At 32.6% G+C, this 17,745-nt stretch overlaps 2 protein-coding genes across 2 annotated transcripts; both read right to left on the reverse strand.

The window, feature by feature from the left end:
- Positions 1–6,032: 6,032 nt before the first annotated feature.
- LOC108487291 (uncharacterized) lies at positions 6,033–9,279 on the reverse strand. The gene is made up of 5 exons (XM_017791596.2): positions 9,036–9,279; positions 8,815–8,934; positions 8,638–8,727; positions 7,175–7,795; positions 6,033–6,491 (listed from the first exon to the last, which is right to left on the reverse strand). The coding sequence occupies exons 1-5, from the start codon at positions 9,180–9,182 to the stop codon at positions 6,171–6,173; spliced, it is 1,299 nt and encodes a 432-aa protein (XP_017647085.1). The 5' UTR covers positions 9,183–9,279; the 3' UTR covers positions 6,033–6,170.
- A 713-nt stretch (positions 9,280–9,992) lies between these two features.
- On the reverse strand, positions 9,993–14,314 carry LOC108485190 (floricaula/leafy homolog). Its single transcript, XM_017789034.2, has 3 exons — positions 13,783–14,314; positions 13,070–13,440; positions 9,993–10,576 (listed from the first exon to the last, which is right to left on the reverse strand). Exons 1-3 carry the CDS (start codon positions 14,255–14,257, stop codon positions 10,202–10,204), a joined length of 1,221 nt encoding a protein of 406 aa, XP_017644523.1. The 5' UTR covers positions 14,258–14,314; the 3' UTR covers positions 9,993–10,201.
- Positions 14,315–17,745: the final 3,431 nt, after the last annotated feature.

Consider the following 17,745-nt stretch of genomic DNA (forward strand, 5'->3'; position numbering starts at 1 on the left):
TTATAATCACGTAGTATGAGTATTATAGAATCTCAATTATTTAATGAACCTTGCAGTGGACGTGAATTTACTTCCAATTATGCTAGAACCTCTGATATTTTACAAGTAATCTTCAACATACTGATCATTTGACTAAGCTGGAAAGAGACCTTCTAGATGCAGCTAGTTAAAATTACATCTAAGACCTGAGGCTTTGCCTTAAGGCTGTCCCATCGTATGCAGACTACGATTAAGAGACAATCTGTCATAGCTCGGCGGATTTTGGCTTGATACCTTCTTAAACTCTCAAATTCCTCTTTTTACTTGCAATTCATAGCAACATAATGGTATGTTCGATTGACCCTAGTAAGTAATTCATACCTGACGTTGACATAACATTTATTGAATTAGCAATTTGTTATTCGAAAACCACATGGCTTGCCGGTGTAAGAGCATATCCATCAAATCTTGCTTGCGTAGCCTTAACTGAATAGGTTCCATTAGTGATATTTCGTTGAGGCATAATCAAGAATGCCAAGGTAGAGACGTTAGTATGTTGGCGGGTAATTTCCGCCAATCCTTTCTTCCATAATTTTCCTTGCGGACCCTTTCGCTGTTCTTTACGAAATACTTTTTGCGAATTCTCACTTGCGTACTTAAGAAAGACACTCGTGCATCTATCTTGTGTCATACCTATGGTGAAGGGTAGATCATAGAGAATACCCTCCACCATGAACCATTATTAGTGCTTGATTTAACAGGCTCCAGTACGTGAATCCTTACTTTCAGCCGCATAGTCAGATACAATACTTAATTAAATAAACTGTTTTTTCATCTCAGAAGTATAGGAGAATATCCTTGCATCGTCCCCAAAAGAACCTAGTAAACTGTCATATATAATGTGACTTCCATACAATTTACCTGTACAGTGGGATCAATCATAGGATGTGCTACTAGCATGCGTACTTATAAATTTAGATTTGAATCTCTAACCGAACTTGCAACTTTCACCAAAATGAATTCCACAACTATGGTAGCTGCAAAACTGTAAGAATAAGCCGAGAGATCGTCATAATTTATATCCGCCTCAGTTTATTTGCTACCACGGGCACAATGGCCTACCCAAAATAATAAATCACCTTTTTGCGGATTCATACAAACGGACATAAGGTGAAATCATGTTTACAAGATACTTCTAGTGAACTTTCCTCACAACATCAGTCCTGGCGAACATTTCCCATATTAGATAGTCCTGACAGACTTCCACAAAAGATAGTCTTGACGGACTTCCCACATTTTGGATAGTCCTCACGGGCTTCCACATATACGGTATTGCTATGTCCATAGATTTCCATTCGTCCCACTAAGGACTTTTATACGTCCCACACAAGGGGGCTCTTATATATTGGTGCGCACCTTTCTTTGTACCATTTTGAATCTCCATTCTTGGCTCAATCCAACTGAACCTCCCACAAAGCCACATAAATATAATGCATATGCAATCTCATGCATGACCATCCAAACTTCCTCCAAGCACATAAATATAATGCATAACATACTCAAACACTCAGCCAACGAATATTGCCTATCATGTGACATATAATGCGCCGCCAATCATACCATTCAAGCAACATAGTCATAATTACTCTCAGCCATACTACCCCATATCCTTTCACAACATGCATTATGCCAACATTTCATTCATTCATCCTGGATAACTCACTACCAAATGAGTATTTATCTATCTTACCACACGCAGCCACAATACATCAAATTTTCAACATAACACACTCAACGATTGTATATCTTTAAACACACCGCATATAACACGTTACCTCTGCTTCAGCCTTGAGTTGATTCTTCACTTTTAGAACTCACCTGAAGGTACGCCACATCCATCTACTAAGCCTTTTTCCCTTGTAACACGAGTCTCCTTAGTTGATACAACATAACAACTATTTCAGAATCCAACTAAGACCATTCGTTATCATAAAAATCATAATCTCTTTGTATGCAAGGGCGATATAAATGGTTGTCCGCCACTTTACTCAAAATAGAACAGAATCAATAATCAACTGAAATTTTTAACTACATTCTTTTACTTAATTCTGATAATACAGTGATATTAGAAAGCTTACCAGCTTACAAGATTTCCAGTTTCTAAGACTATATAAGACCTCAGTTTCTCCCCTTCATGCACGAACATTCCCGAGAAAAGAAAAAAAATTAATGATTTAATTGTAAGTTAAACAACTATTCTTTAATTAAACCCATTGACTATAATTTTATATATTTAGTTCATTTAAAATTAAAATAAATTACTAAAGGTTACATAGATATAAAAATTTTAATTACTTTTAATTTTAAATTGGTTAATAAAAAATATATTATTTAAATTTTACTAATTTTAATTAGAATAATATAATGTGAATTCTAAATAAAAGTACGGATGACTTTATTAGTTTAAAATTTTAAAGAATATTTACGTAATTGATTTTTAGTTTCAAGTTGACAAACGATAAATATCAAATTTACATATATACTTTGATAAAATATGCAATGTGATAAATGATCTATGATTTGGTGTAATTATAGATATGAAACTTTGATTATGATTTAAGCTGTATTATGAAACTTTAATTTTGATTCTATTATACACATCTCATAAATTAATACATTTATTTTTCAAATTGAATAAATATAATAATTTTTTATGAAATATGTAAATATAAAATGGTGCTACATTGTTATTTGTGAAAATTGAATCAAATTAAAATTCATATATGTAATCTAGACCTGATCATGAATCGGGCGGCTCGACCCGAACCGAAAGTCCATCCCGAAAAGTGAGAGGGTTTGAGAAAAAATATAGGCTCAAAAAATGAGTTTATACAAAAAATAAGGCCCGTTTAGAAAATGAGTCGGACCTCGGGCAAGACCCAACCCGAACTTGCAAAAAAAAAAACTGCTATTGTTTTTCCATTATTTTGCTATCATTTCACTATTATTGTTATTGTTTGGATATTGTATAATTCTTGTTTTATTATTAATTTTGTTATTATTTTAGAGGCATTTGCTTGTTAAGTTGTGCCTATTTTAGTGTTACTAAGACTTTTTTTTTTTTTAAATTTATTTTCAATTTGTTAGTAAACATTTATTTTAATGTTTTTAGTGTATTTGATGTATTATATTTTTAAAATTTATTTCTATATAAAAAATTTAATATGGTCGAGTCGGGCTCAGGTTTTAATGTTTTTATCTGGGCCGAACTTAGAGGTAAAATTTTATACCCATTTTTAGACCAAGCCTAAAGCCTATCAAACGGGCTTAAAATTTTGTTACGGTCCAACACGCCCCATAATCACCTCTAACTTAATTCCACAAGATTAAAACTCATGCAGTGGAAATTGGTCCAAAGTTAATAAATAGTTATGATATTTATCTCAAGTTCACACTTAAAATTTTTAGTTTTAAATCGCACAAGATTAAAATTTATGTAGCGCACATTGGTCCAAAAATAACGTATAATAATGATATCTATCTCAAGTTCACACTTAAAATTTTTAATTTTAACGATAATTATAAATTTAATTTGTAATAAACTAATTTATTAATTTGCATATAAATATACCAAAGTGTCTATCGTCGATAATAATAACTAATTTTCTTCTGTGAATGCTATTCAAAGAAGTAATGATTAGTTATAAAATGTGCTTCATCCCCATAAACAAACCAAATAGAGGCGTAGCCGGGGGAGGGGGGGTTGGCATGGGCCCCAGCCCCCCTAAAATAAAAAATTTTATTTTAGGCCCTTGAAATTTTTTAAAAATTTTAAATTAGTAAAAGTAAAATTACACTTTGGTCCGCCCTAAAATTATAAAAATTCAATTTAATCCTTTACAAATTATAAAAATATAAACTATAAAAAATTAAAATTTCATCCGGCCTCCCCTAAAAAAATTTTCTGGCTTCTCCCCTGAAACTAAATCCCAAATCTCACGATTAAGGAGTGAGATGAACAATTACCGCACCATATTTCATCATTAGTAATTTACTTCTTTAATAACAAATCAAATAATTGAGTTTTTGCTGCTTAAAAGCATAGCTTAAGGGCTAAATAATAAGCTTGTAAGTCAAAACTGTTAATTTATCGAAATGATGCATAAATTGCGTACAACACATGAGCTGTGATGTGTCTACATGTTGAACCATAATGTGAACCACAACTTTTTGTACATTAACAATTTTTCGATTTGACATTTTTCAAGAAAACTTGTAGTAAAAGAAAAACCTTCAGAAAAACATTGAAACATGAAAAAAAATCCACAGATTCATCCCTCCCTCAACCACCACACCCCCAAAAAAAAAAAAAAAGAAAATTAGAATCCACATTCTTCTCTCCTCCTATCATCACTTCTCCCCCTTTTTATCACAAACGTCAAAATAACAGCACCACAATACTACGCATAGAAGTAGTCTATCAAAAAGAACAGTAAAAAAGAAAAGAAAAAGTCATAACCATTGTGCAATGCACTCCCCTAAGCATGTCTCTCCTTTGTAATAGCATCTCAAAAACCACAATCAAAAGTAGCACAAATAACAACATAGAGCTAACCATACATCTTTTTTGGCCAGGCAGATTATGGTGATTCTTGTGACAACAAGCTGTAAAACAAGTAGAATAAACCAAAAAGCAAGAAAAATAGAACTGTAATCGAAACATGAGAAATCATTAACACCACAAATAAACATCAAGACTTCATTATTTCTTCCCTTACTCCATTCTCTCGTGGTCAACTTCTATCAGGTTTGTTAAAGGGAATGTAGCAGTGTGCTATCTCATCAACAAGAGTTGTAACTTGTGAAATGACAATCTTTGTATCTTCAATCTGATTTATGTGTCACAACTCATGTTTAACTCAGGCATTAACTCATATTTAACTCAAGTATCAATCTGTGGTTTATCTTCATAATTGACTTGAGGGTGAATTTGTTTGATAGAATTTGTGCCCTTAATGTAATTATTCCGTCATATATTACTTATAATATTTCAAACTATTTGAATTAATAAAATTTTTATATGATTAGTTAATATTTTTATATGAATGTCCTAAATGTTATTTTTTTCATGAAAAATAAAATGATTAAGTAAATATTAATTCACTTAATTAATATTAAGTTGTATCATAAGAATTATGTGTAATGGAGAAGATAATTAATAGATAATCTAAACGGTCTAAACTCTATAGGGTCATAATGAGCAAATGACTCATATTAAGACTATTATGTTTGTCTTGACTATTGGAACTGAATTGACTCTTAAAAATAGAGATGTAATTATTCGGACTAACAATGATTCAGATAGGATCCAAATTTACTTAATCCTAGACTCATTTATAAATTAATTCATTTACCTAAATACTGATAAGTGAATAATTGTATGTACAACTTATATAATTTAACACAAATCACGAACTCAAAATAAATATATAAATTATTATTTAAATCGAATTATTATAAGCTATGTAAAATTTAACATAATACAAAAACTAACATCAACACAATATGCATTTATGGACATGTTACAAATAAACTAAAATAAATTTTAACATAATCATATACTTTATCAAACATCAAAAGTGTTATATGCAATAATAAAATATATTAAATTCTCAAGTGGAGAATATATATTTGAACTTTAAAAATAACATTGTTGAGACTAAAGATAGCAAAAACTCTAAATATGAAGAATAAAAAAGCATAAAGGATAAAATAAAAAATACACTTCACCCAAACTAACCTTCTCACCTCTTGACCAAATTTAGCTGTCCAACTAATCATACACTCTAGATCTCAAATTAAGCCATGACAGTGGGACAGCTTTTAAGAATTGATAGATCTGAAATATTGCTGAATCTAGTTGGTTCCTTCGGGTATCACTCCAACTTGTCATTTAAACCCGATGTGAATGTACGAAATAATATGACAGATATAATACGAATGGTCTTGAAATAATATTTGATGCACATTAAAACATGAAAATTAACAGCATGTTTCATCAACTGCTTGGTTTAAAAGTTTCCTAATCTTTCTCAAAAGCGGTCACACACAACAGTAGGATAATAAAACCGGGGTCCATTTGATCATTTAAATTCGAAATAGTGAAAAATCATCAAACCACTTACATGACATCAAGGATTGAAGGGGTAGGGGTTGATGCGCTTGCGTGAAACCACTTGCTGCACTGCCGATGAAGGTGATAAACCCAAGGGGATCCGAGCGTCGACGCATGTGGTTTCTGGACCCAGAGCTTGCACATTATTCTGAATCACTGACCTGTGATATAATGAAGACCTTGCTCTTGTAGATTGATGGTGCTTCTTTTTTCTCTCATGGTAGACAAGTTCTTTAGGCCCCATTGGACTCCCAGGTGTTCGAAATTTCCTCATCTTCCTCTCTAGTTCCCATACTAGATTGTTATCGTTTGCATTAGCTTCCTCCACGCCTAACAACTTTATACAAATAAAACAGTAAGAAAAGAGATTATATCAATCAATTACTATACCGAGCACATTTGCCTCTGTTTCTACCTTACTAGTGGACCAAGTGATACCCTGACATATTCAAAAGAACATGAGGAGAAAGTGAAACAATGACTTAAATTGCCTTCTAATCATTAAATCTGACGGAAAAAAGTACCATGGAGGCCCGAAGTTAGATTGCATTTTGTCCATTTTACTAAAAAAATGAGCAAATTAACCTCTATACGTTAAATTAAAGAATAAATTTGTCCTTTATTAAAAATTCCATCATTTTTATTGTTAGAAGCTAGTTTCTATGCATTAAGATAAGGTACACATGGCACCCATGTATAACTGGCTGTTTATTTTATCAACCATGCTAGTTTTTAACAAAAGAAGTTGATGAAAATTTTAATAGAAAAGATTAGTTTGCTCTTAATTCTAACGTATAGGAATTAATTTACTCATTTTTTAAGTACAGGGATCAAAATACAATCTGACTTCTAATACAGTGGTCTCCACGATGCTTTTACCTAAATTTGACTAATTTACTCAAACCAAGTTATTAGGGGCAGCAATTATTAGTGGCAGGCCTTAAGCTGTACCCATGCATCTCTCTAGTCTGGAAAGCAATGAACCACAATTACAAAGCACAAAAAGGCAGGAAATTAAACCTTGCTTGAGGCAAGTTGTTCAATATGATGGTTTTGTATTGCAGCAATGAACTCATGGTATTGCTTCATTTTCCTAACTTTTTCTTCGGTCTCCTTTAACTTGCACAATGCCTTGATCCTCCCCTCCTCTGCTACTCTGACCTTCTTCCTTGCTTCCTCTAACTCAATCCTACCATTTCTCATACATCTTTCCATCTCATCCACAGTGTCCAGCAAACGTGCACATGTTCCAATCTTCAAATCAGCTCTCAGGCCTTTGACATACTCTACCATTGGGTTACACATTCGTTCAGCTAAGTCTTCCATTAGTCCCTGCACGTTATCCTCAACTGAGCTAAGTACTGCATCTGTTTTATAAAATATGAGTTGAAGAAGCTTCTGCGTGATTAGAAAGATGTCATGGTTTTGACTATGAAAAGCAGATATATAATAAACTGCTTTGCGGAAAAGGTTTTGAAGGGAGCCCCGTTGAGTGGCAAGGCTTTGAAGAATGTCATCCTGGTGAGAATTGACTTGGTTTTCCACTTGTCTAAGCAGGTGGACAAGCTGCAGTAACTGTGTTTCTTGCTTCTCATAAAATTCTTTGCCTGCTATTATTGCCTTAGCAGCACAGTTTTCTTCCTGCAAGGATAAAAAACTGGGTTATTGAATGTGTAATACAAAGGTGTATAATACTCAACTTGTATTTTTTTTTCTACTATTGTTAATATCATCACTGACATCATTAAAAAATCCAATAGTAGGCTAATATAGAATATATTAAAAAGAAAAACAAGAGGCTAACCTGAAATTGTTCTTGAATGACAATATAGTGGAAAACAACTATTTTAATTACCATACTTTCACAGATATAAAAAAAACGAAGTTTCAAGTTTGAGTTCTTTAAAAAAATTTAAAAATTCCACATCATTCAACCAACAAAATCTTTCTAAAGATATTAGTGATCTAAAATATAATATGAATATTTAATTATGTCAAATTAAAATATAAGAATTAAATTCCCGAAAATGAGTATAATACATGGATGAAAAACATAATTTGACCCAAGAGAAATGACATCAAATATTCTCTTTGGCTATACAGCACCATGGCAGAAGCTCCAATCCAAATCAAAAAAAAAGTAGGAGCAAGATAATCTTCATCGGATTATATACATTGATAACATTTGAATGTAGTCTACGAGGGTAGTTATGTATTAAAACCTCACCATAAAGCCCAATATTCTTGGCTAAGCTTTTCTCGTGGATTTAGATCCTTATTCCTAACTTTTCTAATGTAAAATTTTAGCTAATGAATGATTAGAGGTGAGAGGACTTTAAGGTACAAAAAATGGATGCCAGGAGATACTTGACAATACTTTCCCTAACTGATTTGATAATAAGCTAAAAGAAAGATTAGAGATTTTGAACTTGATAAATGTACTTAAATGTTCTTGAAGAATGAAAATTTATGTATTAAACTACCTTTTTGTAAATCTGATCGTTCCATTCTCCTCCAGCTGCAGTTGGTGATTCAGGTGTGAGACTCAGACCATTCCTATGGAATTCCTGGCTCTGCCATGAAACCAAAATTCAAATTTAAAACCTAATCTTAGAATTGTTATTTGTTTACTGATTTAGTTTTCAAAATTTCTAGATTACAGGAGAGAAATCAGCATCGACGATGATCGCGGTGAACCGTCCTTCTTCAGCCATTTCCTCTGTTTTCAAACCAACCAACTTCATCAAAGGAATCGCCAAGGAAGAGAAGACATCCTCTGCCTGAAAAAAAAAACAAAATCAACAGCGATTCATCGTTTTAATTTCTTCAAAGAAACACGAAATCAAACGAGAGGAAAATCACGAAAATCAGAAGCAAATACTTCGGCCAAACCGATTTTGATCTGCGATTTGAGTTGGTGATAAGCAATCTTCACTTCCTCCTGCCGCGAAGCTAGTCTCGTAAGCTTTGCGCCGATCGAAGAAGTTGATTCAGATGCCGAATCCTGTAATCTCCGTCGATTCTCCATTTTTTGGCGGGAAAATTATCCAAACGGTATTTCAAAACCTTTTGATCTTAACTGTTACAGTTCTACAGGTTTAAAAATTTTGGATACCGACGAGTTTTATATTAAGAATTCTCCAATAATAACAGAAGATAAATAAAAGACCAAAAAAACCCTTCAATTTAACAAAAAAAAAATTATTTCAGTAATTATCAAGTTAAGATTGAATTTGAACCACTCAAATTATCGAGAGAGTTAGATTGATGCATTTTAATATCTAATTCGAGCATCTTAGAAACCTAATCAAGTTTTCACTATATCTATTACTATATTATGGAAGTTGTGGGTTTAGTTTATCTACTTTTATTTGACCAATTTTAATTCTTATATTGTTCGACTTGATTAATTTTAGTTATAATAATTTTTGAATTTTAAAATTTTAATCCTAATCCAAATAATTACAGTTAAATCTATTTTTAAAATTCAATTACTAATCCTATATTACACATATATTTGTATATTTAGTTTATATTATCAATTAAACCATTCTAAGGTCCTATATTTGGCACAAACACAAGTCATTAATCCATAAACTAAATTTTTAGCGAGTATTATGTGAAAATAACAAACCGACATATCATTACATATATGATAATATGTTTGTTCCATCAGATTTTGAAAGCAGTAGAATTTAACTTAATAAATTTAATAATAATATTCGGTGAATATTGCAATTTAAAAATTCGAAAAGTATAAATATTAAATTCACAACTTCCATAAAGTACAAGGGCTGATAGAAAAATTTAACCAATCGATTATTATACAGCGAGAGACTTGAAAACAAAGGCAGACAATTTCTTGCTTAAATTAAGTTCAGTTCGAAATAATGTACAGTATACATTATACAATCTGATAAACCTAAAATCTAGAGACGCTAAACTAAACTAAACTACATTAATTCTCAAAGTTTCTAATTCAGTTCCAACTTAAACCATACATATAATCTAAAATCCTCAACTGATTAATATAAAATCAAAAGCTTTTTAGAACCCCATATGATCATGTCCACCAGAAACCGAGCTCGAAGCAGCGGCAACGACAGCAGCACCATTACGTTCGGCATGACAAAGCTGTCGAAGCTTAGTCGGGACGTACCAAATAGCGAGACGAGGATGGGCGTTGAAGATGGCATCGATGTCCCAACCTTGGCGAGCCGCAATCGAAACTAGTGGTTTGTAGCAGGCTTGTCTCCATGCCCCGACGTTCTCGCCTCGCTCCTTGAAAGCTCTCCGCAGCGCATTCGACGCTTCCTCATCGAGACAATGTAGGGCGTAGCAATGCACGTAGTGTCGCATTTTAGGCTTGTTGATGTAGCTTGCCCCCGCTTTCTTAGCGTACCTAAATACTTGATTTGTCACCTACAAAAAAAGCAATTAAAAACCAATAAAATCAAACTTTATATCAACTTTGATTTTGTTTTTTTAGAGTTAAATGCACTAGACGTTATCAAACTATGATATTTTTGTTATAAATTGATCCTAAGCTTCAACATATTCTCAGTACATTCTAAAACTATCATGCTATATCGATCAAGTCATTATATTATTAAAACTACTAATTTAATCGTTAAAAATACATCAAATCTTATATAACATAATTTAAAATGAAATTTTAAAAGAATTGTACCTTTAAAAGTTAAAACTAAAAATAAAGTAAAATTGAAAAAAAAAAGAGAGTGAACAATAAAAGCTTTTGTAAAAGTTTTAAAAACTTCAAAATTAAGATTTTTACAATATTCTTTTGATAATATTTATTTCTATTTAAATTTTACATTTTAAATTATGCCATATAAAATTTGATGTCTCATTTGATAGTTAAATTAATGATTTTAGTAATAGTAGACTCTTATTGATTTAACTTTGATAATTTAAGAACATAATTAAAATATTTTAATGTTTAGAAACTAATTTAAAACGAGAGTTATAGCTTGAGAATGTACTATAAAATTAATATTTTAGCAAAAAAAAGTGAGATTTGAAATTAATAGGGTGTATAAATAGAGGAGACCAATTCGGTTTAGTCACCTTCAATTTGGGTGATTTTTTTCGATTATGGATCTAATTTGGTTTGTTATTTTGGCCTGTTTCAAATTGATAATCGATTAAAATAATATTTTGATCAATTTATTATTATTATATAAAAGAGAATGCAAGTTCGAACAATAGAAATTAATTATATAAAAAAGTTCACTATCATATAATAAAACTAATAAAACAGTTGATTAATATTAAGTTAAATTTTGTATTTTAATAAAACAGTAAAAGGTTGAGAAAACGACAAAACATGGTTATGTAAGAAAAAAAAGGAGAGTAGATGTCACATGGGGGGCATGCCAGCTCAATAAGGGTAAAAAAGACAGGAAATGATTTCAGATAAAGTACAGTTAGGGACCCTACCCTGCCCCCACCTGCAAATATTTTCTTTCGAACCCATATTTCCCAGACCCTACTCCTGCCCGTACCAGATCTGTCATATTTTCATTGTAACAGCTGGCTTTCAATCCCCCTTGCTTTATTGGGAACCTCTATGCCTATTTTCTTTGCTTTTAGATAGGACAAATTTTCCTTATATTTTTAAATTGGCTAAATAACTATTCAAGTCCTTCAACTAAATTTACTTTTGTTAAATGAACTCCCTTAACCCTTATTTCAATCTAATTGTTTTTGTTCTTTTAAATATGTTGTTAATCCTTGTACTTGTATAGAATTCTAGTTTTAACCATTATCTTGGTAATTTCTGTTTAAAATTTGTAAACTTATCATGTTTATTTTTGTCAACCTAATCAAAATTTCAAGCTAACAAATTTTGACAAAAATTACAATTTTAATATTTGTACTGAAAATTTTAAATATGAAAAAGTGTGAGGACTTAATTTTTAAGTTTTTAATTAGAGGACTAAATTTATTTAGTAGGGTATTTTGATAAAAATTTAAAGACTAATTAACAACACATTTTAACTTTTTTAATAGTTTACTTAGACATAAATTTAAAGGCAAACTGAAAAACTAAAACTTGATTTGAGTTTAAATTAATTAAAGTTTAAGAGTTTTAAAATTTTGTTTACAAAAAAATCCGCTTTAATCTTCAAAGTTAGAATTCAACTCGTTACATATTTTATTGATACTAAATTATGATACATTCATGATGTAGGTGAAAAAATTATATAAAAATATATTTTTAAAAGTTTATGTAAAAATCAAAAGAAATTTTAGTTGAAACGGCAAAGTCAAAATTTTAAATACTAAGATGTCAAGTTTAAATGTTTTTATGTGTGACGGACAAATTTTTCATTGTAGTAATACCGATTTGTAAAAAGAAAAACATAAATTTTAATAAATTTTTAATTAAATTAAAATTCAATTAATTAATGATATCAATTTAACCAAATTTCTAATTATGTTAAAAGCATCCATGTTGAACTTGATAACATATATACATAAATTAGCAAATAAAAACATGCTTAGAAAAATTAACAAAAATAATAGATTTTATATTTGATGCAATTAAGATGTATAAGTTTATACACATGATGACACATAATGAAAATAAGTTAATTAATTTTTAAGATTTTAAATAATGGATGGAACATAAAATTTTATAATGTCTATGCATAAAATATTGATCCAAAACAACAAAGGTGAAACCTAATGGTTAATATTTTACTTATATATAAAAATTCATATTATTATATGAAAATGTATATAACTAATATTTTAAACCAAATCATAAAATAACATATAATACAAAAACTAATTAAATAGGGTTAATATGAAATTTTTAATTAATTTCATATTGGTTTTAAGATTCATATTAACTTTAAAAAAACATTAAAAAAAAGGTTGATATGTTACCTTAGTGGGGCATTTTTCGCCACGGTCCTTAGCTATGTTTTGGACTTGAATCAAGAAATCCCGACACTGCTCGTAGAGATGGAAGAGGTAATCAAGGCCGTTCTTTTTGCCACGTGCTACCTCGCCGGGCTCCGTTACGATGAAAGGGTGCTCCCGCTGCCGCTCGTAACCACCGCCACCACCATCACCGTTTTCATCATCATCATCACCACCCTCGAATTCATCCCCGTTGTCAACTTCAACCACCTTTTTCTGCCCTTTCCTCCGCCGCTGTTGCTTCCTCCTTCCTCCACCTATTACCATCTCCCACGTTCCCCCTCCGCCGCTCCCCGCCGCCTCTTTTTCTTGCTGCACTGGCTCCTCTGATAACCCTGTCAACCACTCTTTTCAACGCCCCCCAACAAATACAGCAAAACTAACTATATACATACATATAATATTATTGCACCTAGGGATGGCAAAGGTGCTCTTATATATATATATATATTGACGACGAGCTTATTGCATGGAAAATGAGATTGTTTCAAAGCTTTCATACAAAACATTTACGTGTAATAGTATCTGTAATAAAAATGAACATCAAATACGTATATTACCAAAGAAAGAAAAACAGCAAAATGAAACTGTCAAAGGGAAGTCTTGTCTAGATTCTTTTAATTACGTAATCAAAGGGTTTTTTATTTATTTATATATATATAAAATAACGAACGAACCTTCTTGTGAGAGAGCATCGAGAGCGTTGGCGGCGGTGGTAGTGGTGGTGGTGTCACCTAAAACCAAGTGGCGCCGCCGTGAATCCTCTTCTTCAAGCCGTCTCCTTTCAGCTCTAACGGCGGCTTTAATACCGTACCTTTCACCGACGAGGAGTTCCCACCTGAATATCTGTGATACACTATTCATCATCTCGTCTAACTCTTCTTCTTTCATGCCTAAAAGGGTGTTTACAGTGAACCCTAACTCAGCTATCTTCGCCGCAGTATAGTACCTGATTCCATAAGCTTGAAATAACTCTTCAATACCCCCAAGTTCCCTCGGCCTCCCCATGTAAGCAGCAGCAGCAGCCACAGCCACCGTCTGCGGCTGAGGTACGGCGGCAACTGCTTCCATCAAACGAGCCGGCGTTGGTGCCATCATTCCCCTTGGATCCCACTTGAAGAAGCTCCCACTAGCAAAAGTCTCAGGGTCCATTTTTGAAGTGAAAACAAGAAAATAAAGAAAGAAAAAAATATTCTTATCCCTTTATGTTTGGTTGGCAAGAGGAAGCTGCCGGTTGATATAAAGACAGCAACTATGGAATTCCCAAAATACCCTTGCATGAATTGGTTTCTTTGTGTTGTTACAAGGGAACCGAACTTGACAGTTGGAACCTAACCAGTAACCAGTGAGAGAGACAGCAGTTAATGTTTCCTTTGCATGAGGTTTTCCTTATTCAATTTATATATAGGGAACGAATAGGAAATCGACACGTCAATATAGGTAAATGATTAGACTTTTTTAACGTACCCTGATATTAGGATACGGCCAGATTTTGGTGTTTTAGATGAGGACCTTTTTTTTTTAATATTGGAATGTTTTGAACCATTTGATTGGTGATTATAGAGACCCTTAGGGTAATTTTGAAGCATCTGTGAGTGCCAGATTATGTTTCCTTTGACTTTGACTTTTTCTTTCCTTTTGTTAGGGTGTTGAGCATGAGTTTTCGGTTTTAAACTTCCTTGGAGTTGCCCCATGGTCTGATTTTCATTTGAACCATCATTCTTTTGCTTTTTGAATGTACCCAAATTGCCCCACAATTTTTAGGAAAAATACTGTTCACCGTTGTTTTTCGTTTTGAACAGTCAATATTCTTCCTTTCTTCAATCCTTTTCCTAGCTTCCTTGATATCTTGCTTGTATGTATCTTTTCTTTCTTTCTCGAGTTCATAATTAATGACCTGAATATGTTACATGTGCATTGAATTCTTTAAATTAACAATTAAGTTTATATGAAGCGTTAAAAGTAGATAATGATGATGGTTCATATTGTAAATACTGTGAAGAGCTATTAAAAATAGTGGAGGTTTACACCTTAAGGGTATAAAGGGCAACCAAGGATGGTTGTTTATTTGAGTTGAGAGAATGTTTGTGAAGAATGTAAGCTACTTTTGATCTTGTGTTTGTTTCTTTTGTTTTGGTGTTGAAAGGAAGTATTTATTGAGGGAGGTTGGCTTGGTGTGGCTCCCAACCATTAAGTGTTAAATTCTATAAAAACGGGTGGTAGAGTGGTGAATTGTTAACTAAGAGCATTGTAGAGACGATGAGAGGGGACTATGTAAGATGGTCGATTGGAGAGTTTGCAACTTTGTGGAGGCGATGAATTGACAAGTGTTGACAAAAACTCTTCTACATATATATTTTAGTGATTGTGTTAAATTGCCTCATATAATGCGGTGTTCGAGCAAGGTCACAAAGTTGAGCTTTGTCGAGTTTTACCTTTAAGCGCTGATGATCACATAACTAATTAAAATTTTGATTAAGACAAGTGCACTTATCAATTAATAAATAGTTATGGTGAACAAATATATTATTCCCACGAGGACAACAAGTACTAGTATTTAACTAAATAACTCGAATGATTGATAACTAATTAATTCGAATGATTGATTAAAACTAAAATTAACTAATTTTATTAACTAATAGGCGCGAAAAAGAACAAATCACGAAAATAATCGAATAACAACCAAGAAATGAAACAATACCCATGAAAGAATCCACCCAGATTTCATCTATCACTATTAATCTAAATTATGCAATTTCTTTATTTAGTACCTTGATCCATAGAAATTCCAAAATTTTGCTAAGATCTCTTTCGAGCATAAGAGCAACTGACTCTAGGTTGATTAATTAGAATTTCTTTTAATTAAAACTCCTATTATCGCATTAACTCGTGCTATGGATTCCCCTATTATATTTGATTCTAATCTGGTAGATTTATGAAGCCCTAGTTTTAGGATTGCATGCAACTTCATTCAATTATGCAAGATTTAATCTTAAACAAGGTCTATTCAACTACCGATTTAAGCACATCAAATATAGATCAATACTCTAGAAATATCAAACCAAAAATTACACACACATAATTGAGAATAAAAAACTAAATATTTATTGCATAATCAAACAAAAAAATCCATCATAGGGTTCATCTCCCTTAGCTATTTAGAAAATTAGATCATGCCCGAAAATAGAAAAATCCGAGATACAATATAACCAAAAGAAATAAAGAAACTCATGGTAACTTCCTAAGAAATCAACTGGGAATCTTCAATATTGACAGAAATCTACTTTAAAGTCGGCTTCCATGGTGTTTTTCGAGTTGTTTTCTTGAGTATTCTTTGATGGCTCACTCCTATATATCTTCTTATTTTTGCCATATATACGTCTTAGAATACTTGAAAAACCTAAAAATCATGATTTTCCATTGTCCAGTGCACAATCCCGTGAAATGACACAGTCTATCACATGCTCGTGTAGGTCACACGGTTGTGTGGTCTGGCCGTATGAAATGGTTCAGCCCGTGTGGCTTTTGCAACTTGCTCTGACACTTCGGTTTTCATTCATTTTTTGCTCATTTTGCTTCCAAGTGCTCTATTAAGCATTAATGTAACACCCCTAACCCTTATCCATCGCTAGAACAGGGTTATAGAGCATTACCGAACTTTTTAGATCAAATGCGAACCTTTCATAACATTTAGTACACATATCAAAACCCAATCATAAATCACTCATATTGTCCATTGTATGATCTCTCGAGGCCCAATATACGCATTAGATGTAAATCGGGGCTAAACCGGAAGCTCAAAGAATTTTTCCCAAAATTTCAAAATTTTCTTCAGGTGCAGGGGACACACACCCTTGTGGCCAAGTCGTGTGGCTCACATGACCAAGAGACACGCCCATGTCTAAGGCCGTGTGGGCATTCGATGTGAGGCACACGGTCGTGTCCCAGCCCATGTCCATACCCATGTAACTCTCTGACTTGGGTCACACGACCAAACCTTATACCAGTATGTTGGGCTATGTGTAGCGAAATTAAAGTGTAGGGGTCACACGACCAAGCCACACCCCCGTGTGCTAGGCCATGTGCAAAAAACCTGGGCATTCTGATTCTCAATTTTAAAGATGCAGGGGACACATGACCGGAGCATATACCCATGTGTTAGGCCGTGTGCCATACACGACTGAGACACACGCCAGTGTCTCTGCCCATGTGGACGAAAATAGACCATTTTAGGGCCACTTTTCTCACCTATTTTGATATCAACCTATACACAATATTTTAATACTTCAATACATCCCAAACAAGCAATCAACACAAGCCAAAATCATGTTTTAAGCATGACAAAACATCACAAATACTCAAATACTTAAACTTACCTACTTGATCCATCTCATTGATTTTTCAAAATTACTACTAATTACATACATGAAAGCAATATCATTCACAACCACATTTCAAATTATTTCATTTCCAAACCAACCCTATACATGCCATATAAACTAAAGTATACGTTGCAAAAGCTACTCGATTAAATTGGATAGTGTGGCTTAATGTGTTGATCCGATCTCCCGACCTTACATTAATCTACAAGAACATTAAACAATACAAGTAAGCTTAATGAAGCTTAGCAAGTTCAATAG

The sequence above is a fragment of the Gossypium arboreum genome, chromosome 7, assembly GCF_025698485.1.
Source record: "Gossypium arboreum isolate Shixiya-1 chromosome 7, ASM2569848v2, whole genome shotgun sequence".
Classification (NCBI taxonomy): Eukaryota; Viridiplantae; Streptophyta; class Magnoliopsida; order Malvales; family Malvaceae; genus Gossypium; species Gossypium arboreum.

What these genes read in the sequence shown, in the direction of transcription:
- LOC108485190 (XM_017789034.2), bottom strand. Translation starts at nt 14,257, where the DNA reads ATGGACCCTGAGACTTTTGCTAGTGGGAGCTTCTTCAAGTGGGATCCA. An exon ending in CGATGCTCTCTCACAAGAAG is followed by an intron (nt 13,441 to 13,782) that starts GTTCGTTCGTTA and finishes AGTGGTTGACAG; the next exon opens with GGTTATCAGAGGAGCCAGTG. An exon ending in GCGAAAAATGCCCCACTAAG is followed by an intron (nt 10,577 to 13,069) that starts GTAACATATCAA and finishes CTTTTTTTGTAG; the next exon opens with GTGACAAATCAAGTATTTAG.
- LOC108487291 (XM_017791596.2), bottom strand. Translation starts at nt 9,182, where the DNA reads ATGGAGAATCGACGGAGATTACAGGATTCGGCATCTGAATCAACTTCT. An exon ending in ACGATCAGATTTACAAAAAG is followed by an intron (nt 7,796 to 8,637) that starts GTAGTTTAATAC and finishes TTATCCTTGCAG; the next exon opens with GAAGAAAACTGTGCTGCTAA. An exon ending in AACAACTTGCCTCAAGCAAG is followed by an intron (nt 6,492 to 7,174) that starts GTTTAATTTCCT and finishes ATTTGTATAAAG; the next exon opens with TTGTTAGGCGTGGAGGAAGC.